The 14280-nt window shown below is 35.1% G+C and overlaps 1 protein-coding gene across 2 annotated transcripts in view; it reads right to left on the minus strand.

The window, feature by feature from the left end:
• Rab21 (RAS oncogene family member Rab21) overlaps window positions 1–14280 on the minus strand; it is a 38260-nt gene that overhangs the window by 18808 nt on the left and 5172 nt on the right. For both annotated transcript variants that reach the window (XM_089239144.1, XM_089239143.1), the window contains exons 3-5: window positions 13671–13840; window positions 5967–6026; window positions 3925–4032 (exon numbers count right to left, since the gene is read on the minus strand). In XM_089239144.1, coding sequence (XP_089095270.1) covers window positions 3925–4032; window positions 5967–6026; window positions 13671–13811 — 309 coding nt within the window. In that variant the 5' untranslated portion in view covers window positions 13812–13840. The remainder of the gene's footprint in view (window positions 1–3924; window positions 4033–5966; window positions 6027–13670; window positions 13841–14280) is intronic.

Below are 14280 nucleotides of genomic sequence, written 5' to 3' on the forward strand. Positions count from 1 at the left end.
GCTTGTCACTGTATTACAATGGTTCTCTTTTGTCAGCTGCCTCCCTTGTGTAATTCATGGTTCATCAGCGGCTCCACAAAAAGTCTGGCACACATTTTCCCGTATAAAAGAAGCACTTCGAAGCATAAATAGGAGCACAAATTAATATTTTTAGCTCGCCTCGATGCTCCTAGGAGCCGTGACACACACTTTTAGAAACACTGCGGCATTCCTTTAAATTCTGCCTAAATGTTGTGTCACAACACAATTAATGGCGAATGAGTCTGATGTTTGTCTTCTCATGAACTCTTTCGTTCTGTCACATTCGTATACTGTACAATTTCTTCATTTGCAATAGTTAGTCGGTAAAGATTGATGCGATAAAAAAAGATGATAATTAAAAAAGAAATTTCTTCCTCCATGGGGGGAATTGGTTCTTTTTCACCTGGCCCCCACAAGGAAGGGGCTGACAGGGCTGGAATCTTGAGGCCCAGAACAATCATACCATCATTGTTTGATTTTTCGTGCTATGAATTCACCACAGAGACCCCCCCCCCCCCCCAGTGAAAACGCTGGCTTACAGACCTGCCAATCCCCCCAGTAGGAATTATCATGGGATACTGAGAACACTGCTATAGGGGAATATTACAGATGTTGAAAGATCCCCACAAGCAAAGAAAGAAAATTTCTTTTTTGTTCATCCAGGCTAAATAGCTTTTTTGCCCCACCCATACAATGTCTGCCCCGATGTAGGGTGACTACACATTGACATTGTTCTTTTCTGTTTCTACTCACCCATCCATCCATCCTCCCTCCAGAGCAAAAAAAAGGAGAAAAGAAACCTGAGAGAGAAGAAAAAATATTGAATGACACAGCTTCTCTAAAGCCTAGATTTTAGGGAAAACATCAGAAAAAAAGATCCCTGGAAAATAAAAAATTCTATAACCTTCACTCAAATTTTGTAACTTTTTTGGGACTTCCGTGACCTTTTCTCATTTCGTGACTTTTCCGTGATGGTAAACACCCTGTGAATGCATATGCATTGCAAATCTGTTTCCGTGTAATCTCATGGACATACAGGAGCACCAGGTAATGGTGCTTTTACATCTACAGATAGTCTGCCTGGTCCATGCAAAGCTAGTTTATTTTATCTTGGTTTAAACATGATAGTCAAAATACTATCCACACGACTAGCTTTTGGCATTTTCACTTTCCATCCCAGTAATAAAACTTCTCTCAAAGTCTACTGGTGTGTGAATCAATTCCTTGAGCATCTATTCGACCTGTGTGGCCCCACCGGTTACTAAAGAAGGAGTAAGGGATAAAATAATAGCAGAAAAATGTAAAAAAATGTTTTGTCTGTAAAATTCAAACTATGGATATGCTATATAAACATATCAAATACAAGGTGGGCTAATATATAGAAAAATAATCAAAAATTATCTGGAAAAATAATCAAAATAAAAAACGGTTTGCAGGGTTAGCATTGCTAGGTCACAGGAATTTTTTTAAGGCAGGAAAAAAGAACTAAAAAACAGTCTATAAGTGGCGCTGGTAAGAGCAACTTCGGTGGAAATATGCAAATGAGACGATTATAAGAACTTGCTCAAGGATGATGTCACTCTCTGCTATCCATACAAAGGTTTTCAACAGCTGGCTGATGTGGAGATATATTTTGGAGAGAAAATTCAACTGCACCTGCGGGAATTGAACCCACGTGCTTTAATTTTTCCGGGTGAACTGAAAAAGATGTGTATGTATAAACTGCATTAATCTTAATTTTTCTGGCTGGCAAGCAGTACGAGTCTTGCAGAGCATCCATGTTTACACGAAACGAAACAACGACCAATGTTAAACCGCTGGCTTGGAAATGTAAAACTTGTCCGATAAAAATAAACATTTACTATTACAGTTGAATACGTTATAGCAAAAATCTATTTTCTAATTTTAACTACCACTTTCTAGTCCTCAGGTAAGTTTACATTGGAGCAATACAAAATCCTGGAATTCCTTTATAACAAATAACAAAATTTTGTTATAACAAAGTGATTTCTCCGGTCATTTGATCATTTTTGTCGCACCACGGCCATTTTCTGCACACGAGGGCTAATTAAACCGGGACCAACAAGTTATTGCCGATTACGAACGGCAGGCTTGTTTTTATACACATCGAGAGATTGGCGTACTAACCCCTCGATGGGGAACTCCCCGTGATAGCAATTTTTTGCTGCAGTCAAGTCACCGTTTTTTGTTGTACCCCGTGTCAGGAAAGTTTTCTGACAAGGACGAACCAGGTATCACACTCGCGACACCACTGAACATCCTTTGGTACTTTAGGCGAGTATCTTATTAACCTGGGCGACCACGCCATGATTTCTCCAGTCTCTTGGAGTGTAACATAGCCTTGTTGACGCTCGCCTGACCTTTGCCCCTGATGTTATGGTAGTGCATGTGTTATGTTTTATTATTGAGTTTGTGTTATGTCTATTATATACTTTATGTTTATAATTCCTGTCGACTAAACAAACTTGTTACTTACAGACGTTTTCGGTGCCGATGTGTCACGAACTGTTTTAGGAAGAAAGGGAAACTAGTTTCCGAACTTGCCGCTTGGAAAGCCGATATCGATGGGGGCACATGTGCGTTACTCCTCATTTGCATGCTTAGTGATTTGGGAGCTATATATAATCACATCCGTGCTTCAAATCAGCCTTCAGTCTCATAGCGCTAGAATCGCTAATCATCTGAACAACTCGGCTGGTCCGATGTTCCCGTCACGCAAGTTCCCGTCAGTTGCTCTCCAAGAATGCCGTTCAAGGATGTCTGCTGGTGTCCGTTCTCGATCTTAATGCCTTTGTAGATCTTGCCGACTGCGATCTGGCGTTGGCTGGCATGGTCAATAGCAGTGATCTGATAGTTTCCTCGTATGACGCTGCAATCTGATGCTACCCTTTCGTCACGATGTCCACCATCGGACTCCACCGCTTGAACGCCGAAATCCACGTGTAGCACGCCGATGTCCGCGATCTAATGTCGCCTCTTCGTCAACGCCCTGGGTTCGTCGAGATATCCGTTAACTGGACTCCATCACTTGATCGCTGAATACCTTGTGTGGTTCTACCGGTGTTCGTGATATAATATCGCCTCATCTACTACGCCCTGGGTTCGTCACGATATCCGTCATCTGACTTCTACTGCTTGATCGGTGAAGACAAAGTGTGGTTCTGTCAACGTCCGTGATCCGATTCCGCCGCTTCGTCGATGCCTTGGGTTCGTCGCCGAAGTCTGTGTGATTCTACTGACACCTGTGGTCGAGCATCGTTTCTGGAAGACCATAGCTGAGTGCCACTTCTGCCCTAGTTGTTTCACTATAAGTATACTTTGCGATTTTCCTACTAGTGAAGGGTTTGCCCTTGAATTGATGTCTTAACTAATGTTTTAATTTGTAAAAGAAATAAATAGTTGTTCGAAACTGTTTTGTTCATTGGCAGATAAAGACATACGTTGCAGGAGTTCGTTATAATGGGAGGGATTCAACAGTATAATAATTTTTAACAGTCTGTTATAGTAAGGTTCTACTGTATATAAAGATATTTTCTTTTAATATTTTCAAGTTTTTAAATACCTTTCAATTTTTGATAGCCTTGGGGGAGGGGAGAGGGGAATGAGTCTACTATGCCTTGTCTTGGTACCAACTCCTTTTCACCTACTCCTCTGAATGTTTAGATATTAATAAATTTCTTTTTTTTTGTATCCCATTTCATTTAAAAAATATATTTTTCTTTGGAAGATATTGTCAAGAGCCAAACTAGGATTTTTGTGAGGGGTGCAATTGCCTCCTTGCCCGTCTCTACTTCCGGCCCTGGATAGGAGTAGTTGATTTTTATGCATAAATATTTTGTTCTTTTGAAAAGTTATACTTTATAAATTCAAGACTGTAGATACCTTTTGGAATGAATCTTGGTCTGTAATATCATACACCAAGATGGCACCATGGCTGTCTCTGTAGTAAATGGGTCCTAAAGCATGGAAGCGTTCTTGACCAGCAGTATCCTGCAATTGAAATCCTAAATTGAATAATTATAAATACTTCATATATATGTTTAACACAGAGTTTAAGCTGGATAAAAAATTATTTTCCCAAAAAAGCGAAAAGGGGAGGGGGGAAGCTTTAGCAAAATGCTACAATGCTAATGTAATGATTGATGGTTGGATATCTACTCATTTTGTACCTCCTGTACGTATTTTTGCGAAAGTGGCTACTACTTCTTTTGCATTCTACGATTTTCTTTTGCATTTTGTGAAAAATGCGACCGTAGCTTAAACCCTGGTTTAACACTAGAAGGACCACACCAATCATTTTGACTGTTCTCGATCTTGTAGCTCAATTTTCATGATGAACTAGATCGTTTAGAATGTTGAAATTTCACTTTTCCTCAAAATGCTTAAATATTATGCTGCGTAACTATCATAAATTAAAAGAAAAATCAGGTGCAATATATTTAGTTATAGAAAGGCCATCACCGGTCAATTTGACTGTTAACGTTAACCATTTAAAACCGTTAAAACATAGGTACACACTTGTCTCTGCAGCGAAGAGGTTAAAATTAAAATTTAGTTATAAAATTTATTTTGAAAACTCAGTCTTTCTTTATATTCTCTTCTTATAGTCTCTTTATATTCTGTTGCTCACCTACACACTCATATATATGTTTAAACATAAAAAAAACTTAGGAAAATCGAGAGTTTATTGTGAAAATGAACCCTTGGTTATTTTGACTGGTATCAATCCTTCTGGGTGGAACAAAATGTAGGTCCTTCTAGTGTTAAGCAATCACACATCATTTCATCCAAAAGTTTGTAGAATAAATATATTTTCATTCACAACAATTTTTTTCATATATTTTTACAAACATACGTTTATCAAAACTGAATTTTGATAAATGTACTTTCATGTACTTATGTTAAAGTGTCAATTCTATCTAACCCACGTCAATTTAACATGGTTTAGATAGGGATAAGAGTTTTCTTCAAAAGGCTGAAAAATGAACTTAACTCTCAGCAGCAAAATAGTAATTTTGTAAATGAATTAATTATTCATATTTATAAACAATTTTTGTGAATTTGATACATGAATAAATTCAATCAATACTTTTCATGTCTAACTGGTTCTGATGAGTGTGGATCTTCTCTCCCCAAAAAAGCCAAGTATGATTGGCTGATAACTTTTTTAATGAAACAGTAGAGATTCAGCTGAAAAGTTCTCCATCTCTTTCTAAAAGCTTTGGTAGAAGAGCTAAAGAATTTTGAATATCTCTAACAAATAATACAATTCTTGTGTCAATAGAATCATTTTCTTTGATTAAAATTCTGATGTCATCTGCAATGTGTTACCAAAAGATATTCATTAGCAAGCTCTTTTGAGTTGGGCTTTACCATTTTAGCCCCATTAATCTCATCTAAAATCTTTAAACTGAACAGATTTTGTCATTTTAACTATGTCATATCTTTGATTTTAATCCTAAAAATGAGCTTGCAAATTAAACTCCAGGCCAAATTTCAGAGGTTGCAGTTTCTTAAATTAACACTTTTGAAAATTGCATTATAGTGAAATTGCGTAAATTGAGATTGTGTAAAGCGAAGGATGCATACCTGTACAAGCAAAACTTTATGAAGATTGGTTCAAAATTGGTATCAAGATTATACATACATAATATATACATCAGATTATACATACATAATATATACATCAGATTATACATACATAATATATACATCAGATTATACATACATAATATATACATCAGATTATACATACATAATATATACATCAGATTATACATACATAATATATACATCAGATTATACATACATAATATATACATCAGATTATACATACATAATATATACATCAGATTATACATACATAATATATACATCAGATTATACATACATAATATACATAATTATATACAGATGAGTCTTACCCAAATAGCCAAGTTCACCTTTTTGCCAGCAATGGTCAACATTTTTTTCAAAAATGATGCCTGTTAAAACAGAAAAGAGTTTATTTTTCAGACAAATTTTCCAAGCATTTTGAGACTAACTTGATAAAATACATAGAATTTTTTTATTTTTAATACTGTTTTGGGTATATTTCAGGAGTCATGTTTAGAACAGGGGTGTCTATACTGCATCTCAGTATGTCCATGAATGTACTCAACAATTATAAAGCAGCATAAAAAAAAAATAATCTATAGATATTTTTCACACTGTTTTGGGTAGATTTAAGGTGTGTTTTATTGCCAATGGCAGGTCCTTCATGCCTTGGGAGAGTTTGGTTCACCCCATTTCATTTTGCTTAGGGTGGCAACTTAAGCTTTAAATCAGGGTTGTCAAATTTGCTCCCCGGGTAGATACCCATTCCCCCCGGGCTGGGTTTTTTAGCCTAAAAAACACTGGTTTTTTTTTTTGGGGAAAATGGGTTTTTTTAGAGAATATTGTTTGTTTTCGAAGAAAATGTGTTGCTTTCAGGTTAAAATTTTAGTTTGAGCTTAGTTTATGCATTCCAAAAATTACTGCATAGTACAGTGTTTAGAATATGTATATTTTGAAATATTCTTTAATGATTTTTTAGGAACAAAAATGTGATAATAAATAATTTCTTGGAATCACAAACACCCTTTTTTATAATTCTTCTACCTTTTTATGTAAGCATTTAGGTACGAGATTCACATATTAAAATATGTTACAAGAAATCGCAAACAGAAAATTGTAGCCATGGACCTTAGTTTAACAAATATACCAGATATATGTGATAAGCATACCTACAGAAATTTATAATACACAATAATTTTTTAAATTAGATATTAATTAGATTTTAAATTAGATTAGATTTAATTAGATAATTTTTTAAATAACATGTTTAAATTAGATATTTTGTGATTGTGGAAAAAGACAATTCAATTTTCCCCATTTTGCCCAAAAACCCCGGGTTTTTTAGAAAAACCCGCCTGGACTGGGGTTTTTTTTTTAAAAACCCGGGTTTTTTTACAACCCTGCTTTAAATATGTATTTCCAATAAGCTATCTGTATATTTCAAGAAAGAGATGCAAGATTTTTTTTTTGTTCCAAGGAAGCGAGAAAGTCCAAGAAACCTTTGAAGGTTGGACATCTCTTATTTAAAACAAATGCAGATGCAAGTAGTCTGAAGAAAATGAAAAGAGATATTTTAGTGGCTAGATTAAAAAAAGAAAACATGCAGTATAGGCCATCGAACTAGAAGTATTTAACTTTCAAGAACGCTCCAAAATCTGCATAAAATGGTGATCAGGGTGTCTGATCTTTCTAGTCTAGTATAGGCTAACAACAAGAAATATATACATTGCAGACGCACACACACTCTCATAAACATACGCAAAAAAATAAGATGAAAACATACACAGATAATACAAATCAAACAAACCAAAAAATTGTACATATGCAGTTTGTGTATCTGAAAAAATAACTCTAAAGAGTAATTTTGCTGCTCTCCAAAATTTTAAGAGGTAGTTTTGTAAAAAAAAAAAAATATTTGTTTTTTTATTAAAAATAAAGATTACCTAAAAAAAATTAGAGGGGAAAAAATTTTACGTAATTGTTAAAAAAAATTTGGAGTATTTTCACTCCTTCTCAATGAAATTTGGAGGAGTAAAACTGAATTTTGATGTTTAAATCACACATCCAGATGCATATTGACAAACAATTTCCACACACATCACAAAAATTAAAGTTTTATATAAATACAAAATTATAATCATTGTTTTAATGAGAGTGTTTATGTTACAGTACAAATCCAAAAGTCTCTCCACAAAGAGCAAGCAGACCTTCAACACAATACTTACAAATTTGCCCTGTGATGTATGATTTTTTATTGTGTGGAATGTAGTAATGTAGTAATCCACCTTCGCCGAAGAAAAACTTGTTTGTGATCGTATAAAAGCTACTCGTGTTCAGAGCACTCCTTTGCATTTATTCCAAGTTCATTTGATGCGAATTAAATATCTTGATACAATGCATTTAGTGCCCATTGGCTTTTAAACTGATCCAATAATATATAACTTCTTAGTTAACCCATGTTTTAGGCACCTATTTGTTACAGCAGGTCCACTTTTTAAAATGGGAAATTTAAAGTTTGAAATCTAGAGTTCTTTTCAGTAATTGATCACATTCTATGAATAATGATGAAACCAACCAAAATATGCTGTTGATATCTATGATATTCTTATAGAACTCCAGCTGATTTGGCAACTAGGAGTCTTTTCTTAGTGGTCTCAAGGAATTTTGAGCAATGTTCTATAAATCAGATAACTGTGATCATCTCCTCATGCTGACAACACTTATTGTGAATTTGTCTTGTCTATTGGTAAACCGGCAGATGAACTTTTGTCACTCAATTGCCATCGCTTTTGTTGGTTCATGATGTCTATACCAAGTGACATCTCTTTGGTGGTGCAGAGATATTCCTAAACTGTTCCAAAAAAGAATAGGCAGTGCCCAATTATTTTTGTGAAAACGTCAATAGTGTATAATAAACTGAAATTGAATTTTTCATACTATAAAATGCTGTGATGGGAATTATGGGACAAAATTTCACAAAAGTGAAGGTTCGGAATCCATATCTGTGGTGTTCCTTTAGCACTTTGGTGTGCCAAGTGGATATCACATGAGTATTAGTATTTTCTTGGATAAGCATTTATTTTTTTTATTAGACTTTAGATTGATTATATACATATATAGAAAAGCAAGAATTTATATAGCAGAGCAGACGATCAAGACATCTCGATGTCTGGGGTGACACTCTGTGAGTTCTTCCTTATATAACACTAGGTGCCGTTGTATGTCCTATGCAATAGTCCTTATCAGTCTTATCGGCTTAGTTCTTTTCATAAAAGGATATCACAATATCAAAATGAAGATCAATCTGAAGTTGGCTACTAAGGAGGGGAGAATGTAGAGAAGAGACAAAGAATAGGAATGGGTGAGGATGCAAACTTTGAAATTAGTGATGGGATAGAATGTGTTTAAAAAAGAGTGTAAGAGCACATGAAATAGCACTAAGCAATTTGAAATTGTCTGTGTTGCTACAGTAAGCCAGTACCTGTTGTTAGACATTCACAAACAAAGTGCATACTGAAGTTAAAGTGAGAGCTCATCACTTGTAAGAATCAGAACAAATACAGATTTTTTTCACAGGCCTGCAAAAGTGGTCGTCTATGCCTGCAAACTTTAATAAAGGCCTAAGAACTAAAGTGGCCACCCAGGCATGCAAATGAGAATGAAAGCATGCAAAAAGCATGGCTGTGCAGAGTAGAAGGAGAGTTTCGAATAAAAAAGTTTTATTGGGGCTCGGCTTTCTAATTTTCAAGTTGGCTGTATTACATTAGTTCAGGCTTGGTTCCTGGAAAAATTTGAGTGAATGTTCTCCTATTTCTGAATTCTTTTTTTTTTCTCTTTCATTGGTTTACGTGGGGCTCGGTTTTTTGTGAAATTTGAGCAAACATTCATTTTCACCCCATGGGCTTTCATGGTTGGATGCTCTGGGGGGGGGGGGGGGGGGCCAAAACAAAATTTTGTTCCGAGATACTAGTAGTCCATTTTCACAAATGTGATTTTTCTAATTTATTTATTCTAATTAATTAGATAATTTGTGTATTGAAATTTTATTTTCAATACGTCTGTTGAAATAAAAAAAAATTCAAGCTCAGCTTGGCTGCATCAAACAGCAGTACAGTATGCCTGGCCACAACTTATTCCAAAAGATGCTGAATTTATATAGGGTGTCTCAGTTACCAGGTTTAAGAACTTCTAGGAAGTGTAAGGTGCACCCTGAAGACAGAATTTCATAGCAATACAGAGTTAGAAATGTTTTCCTGATACAGTAGTAGCGTACACAAAAAACACCACATAAGTGAATATGCATTTCAACAAATAACATATGTCAAAGGTGTTCAAAGGGTCGTCTATGAGCTTTAATGCGTTCTCTTCACATCTCCGGCGATCAGAATTTTCGAAGGTTCCAGGCATGTATCAGACTTTTCTGCAATGCATGCGGCCAGTTCATCAACGCTGTCCACTTATGACATCCTGGATATAACATAGGGTTTTGTGTTTTACGACGTTTGTCCCATTCACTTAAATATTTTATAAGTACTATATATTTGACCTCAGTCATAACACACCTTAAGCAAAACATACACTGTGGATTTAAAATACAAAAAAAAAAAAAAAAAATTGGCCAGAAAACAATTGAACATTTCCGTGGCTTCCCAGCCCTCGCAGCTTGTCTGGCGACTTGAAAATTACCAGGGGTGGGTGGTATGTGAAGGGGAAAAGAGAAGTCTGTGTATGTGCATGAGTTTTGTAGTGCAAGTATGTGTAGAGAATGAAAAAAGCCAGGAGAAATTGTTCAAGAGATTGTTTACATGATAAATCTTTGCAAAATGAGTGCTCAATGAGAAAAAACACAAAAACAATACCTTTGAAGGAATTATAAGTCATAAAAAAGGAAAAAAGTAGTGCAGGGAAAAAAATTGGCTTAACTCAGTGGTAGACAAATTTTTTAAGAGCGGGACAAAAAATAAAAACACAAAATTTTGGCAGGTCGAACATACTCTGCCATTTATTCATAATTGAAATTTTTATGCTTAGAAATGACATTTGGTATGTGTACTATTCTTTGAAGACAGTCATATTTCATTGCAAATGAGACAATGTATCCTTAACAATTGTGAAAAAATAAATATAACTTCAACATACTTAGTGCATATTATGTTCAATTTTTTTACATAAGCAAAGGTTTTTATATCAATTTCTATTTTAACTCTCACAAATACATTTTACATATGGAAAAAAATGGAACCCCTTGAATGAATATTAAAAAAAACTGAGATTGAAAATTTCTATACTACTATTTTGAAATCTGTGGAGGGCCAGATAGAATGTCTAAGCAGGCTGTAGTTAAGTATTAGACTAACCAAAGAAAATAATTTGGATGTAACATACTGCAGAAACAAAGCCTTGCAAAATATTAGTCTAAAACCAATATATTTGTAAGTGCAGTAGATATCCTAATGTTTTCTCACAAAAAAGCATGAATTTTCTCATTAACAAAAAATTTTATTGCATAAATAGTTGCATTTATTGTCAAATGACGCTACAAAAATATTTGTAACTTTATTGCTATCTGTCTGCAAAGAATGCAACTATTCTGACAACAAATTTTTGTCATTTAATGAAATCCTGTCTTTCTGTGCAAACTTAGTTGTTAATGTTTTCAAATTATTGAATTTTTAAGGTTTTTGTTACTTTTTGATCACCTTATGGGTATTTATTCAAGGAAAATTTCTCTTTTGAGTACATTGAAAAATGTGGTACCAGCTATCTGTGATAATATGTAGTCAAGTACGCTTGGTAAACTTTTGACCTGCATGTATAATTTTGAAAAAAAATATTTGTTTGGTGAACTCAAAATTTCCACAAATGTCAATAAAATTCAATTTTTCTCAAGGAATATATCACTATTTACCATCACTAGAAGTGGGCTCTAACACACTCAGGAAAACATAACAAACTGCATGGGACTTTTTCTTTCCCTTTCCACTGTTATATCCTTACTTACAGAGCTAAATTGAGCGAGGCGCTCTGCCTCCAGCATCAAAAATGTGAACTGAACTTGTAGTTTAGTTGAATCTCTTGCTACAAGTTTAAGATAATTCTCCTGCAAATGAACACTACATTTTGATTCAGAATATTTTTTCAATCAAACAGTAATAAAACCCACAGGATATATAACAGTTTTGAGAAATTAAATTAACATTCAGATAACTTAGGACATCAAACTGATGACTAGAAATTCTTTTTTTGGGGGTGGGGGGAGGGTACTTTTGCACCTTCATTACTAGCCGTCCCTGGTTTCTTGTGAAATTTGAACAAAAACTTTCTCCAAATTCTTCTTTTTTCATTGGTTTCGTGTGGCTCGGTTTCTTGTAAAGTTTGAGCAAACATTTTTTAAATTCTTTTTTTTTTATTAGTTTTCGCAGGCTCAGATTATTGCAAAATTTGAGCGAACATTCTCCAACTTTTTTAAAGTAGTTGTCGCCCTAGTGGAAGTCCAATTTTGCCCCTCCCCCCTCGCTGCACTGGGGGGATCCAATGGGTCTGGGTCGACCTCCATTGTACTGTCCATTTCATCAGCAACAAAATCCACAGCCATACTTATTCCAGCCCTGTCAGATGCTGCATAATTGCCCGAGCGCACTTGCTTTGCCTATATTTGCTGCAGTACTGAGCATTGGCCTTAGGTTCAGGCCTGGCGTTTTTGGTGTCATGCTCTTCGTCATTTTACGTTCTACGCATTCATGTCTGATTTATTTTATTTCGGTTGTAATTTGCACTCATACATCGCTACATTTTGAAAAATTCCAGGAAGGAGTGCACACGCATTCTTGGAACACACATTCCAGCATGCATCACAATTCATTACAAATTCCCCAAAGGAATGTTTGTGAGATGCATATATGGTTAAGTAGAAGTAGTCCTAATCCAAAGTCTTTTAATCTAAACTTCTAATACAAATACAAAGGCCACACCAGGCAAATTGCCCAACAAGGTGGCTGAAAAAATATGCCCATAAAAAATATGGATGTCGAATATAAGCAAAATACAGAAACCCAATATAAAAACCTATATCATGAAAGAAAAAACGAATAATTAATGCTGTTTAATATACTGCCCATAAAAAAAATTATGGTTGTCTGATCTAAGTATGGATAGCTTCTCAATTTATCCAAATATGTTTATCATACTTCTTTTTAAACATGTCAATTGTGCTAGAATCCCAGACCCTTGGAGGTAAGCTATTCCATTTATTAACAATCCTATTAGAGAAAAGTTCCCCGCAACAGCACAACCTGGAGTTGTCCCTTACTAAACGATACTGGTGTCTCCTTGTCGAAGAGTTGACTGACTGTGTATTAAAAACTCGTGGTCAATCCTATCCATCTTGTTGAAAATTTAAAAAAATTTGATCAGGTCTCCCCCCCCCCCCCCTTGACACCTGTGTTCTTCCAATGTACACATATTCAAGAAATTAAGTCTTTCTTCATAGCTCAAGCCTTGCATGTCAACAAGAGCATGCATAGCTCTTCTCTGCACCCCCTTAACCAAGTCTATATCCCTCTGTATGTATGGTTTCATAAGAGCACACATAGCTCTTCTCTGCACCCCTAACCAAATCTTTGTTCCTCTGTAGGTATGGTCTCCAAAACCTTATGGCATAATCCAGTCCAGGACAAACTAAGCAGCGGAAAAGCGAAATAATGACTAGGAGAAGGCGAAGAGATCTCTTGAAAAATGAAATCAAGTGTTCTATTTGCTTTTTTGACCACAGCTGAACGATGTTCAGAAAACCTAAGCTGCTCGTCAATGAGAATTATCAAATCTGTGATCCTAGTTGGCTCCAGGATATTAATACCATTAACTCGTAAGTGAAACATAGGTTGTTCAAACAAAAAACAGCAACCATGCACTTATCAACACTAAAGGTCATGCTACAATTATATTCAAGTTTGTCTGAAGCATCTCCTTATCACTTGGATTCCTGACTGATATGTGCTATAACATATATGAATATATAAGAAAAAGAAACTTACCTGCAAAGTGGAATGGTGTTGCTCTTGAAATTTATTCTCTACATATCGCAAAACTAAGGATGTTTTGCCGACACAACCTTCACCAAGAAGCACAACTTTAAATGAATATCCTCGAGCTAAGACTGATGAAGCTCCTGCCATACCATATAGCTAATCTGTTTAAATTTAACCTATCAGAAGTAAATGAATATAAAATAATATACTGCCTGAAATAACTGCACCCGAATTGAGCAAGAAAATCAACTGAAACAAAATTACATTACAAAATTCAACATCTCAGATTATTTGAAATTATGGATCACTGAAATGGCTTAAAACAGCATGGTTATTGATTCTCCTTCACAGATTGTGAACTTTATAGCATTAAATAGATGACCAATCAAATAATACATTTTTAAACATGTATAGACTTGATATTAATTTCAAAAAACGATCAAAGTAAGATGCATTTAATAACTGTCTAGTAGTAATGAAGTGCACCCGCAAGTGGCATGATGGTAAGATGCTCGTCTACCAACATGAAGGTTGCTGTCATGGTCATGGGTTCGAACCCGAGAGAGGATATAGATAAGATATTTTCCCTAACAAACTTAGAAGCCAAGGACACTAC

The sequence above is a fragment of the Pholcus phalangioides genome, unplaced genomic scaffold (assembly GCF_987345545.1).
Source record: "Pholcus phalangioides strain wild (caught in Gottingen) unplaced genomic scaffold, Ppha-v1.0 ptg000011l_1, whole genome shotgun sequence".
In the NCBI taxonomy this organism is placed as follows: Eukaryota; Metazoa; Arthropoda; class Arachnida; order Araneae; family Pholcidae; genus Pholcus; species Pholcus phalangioides.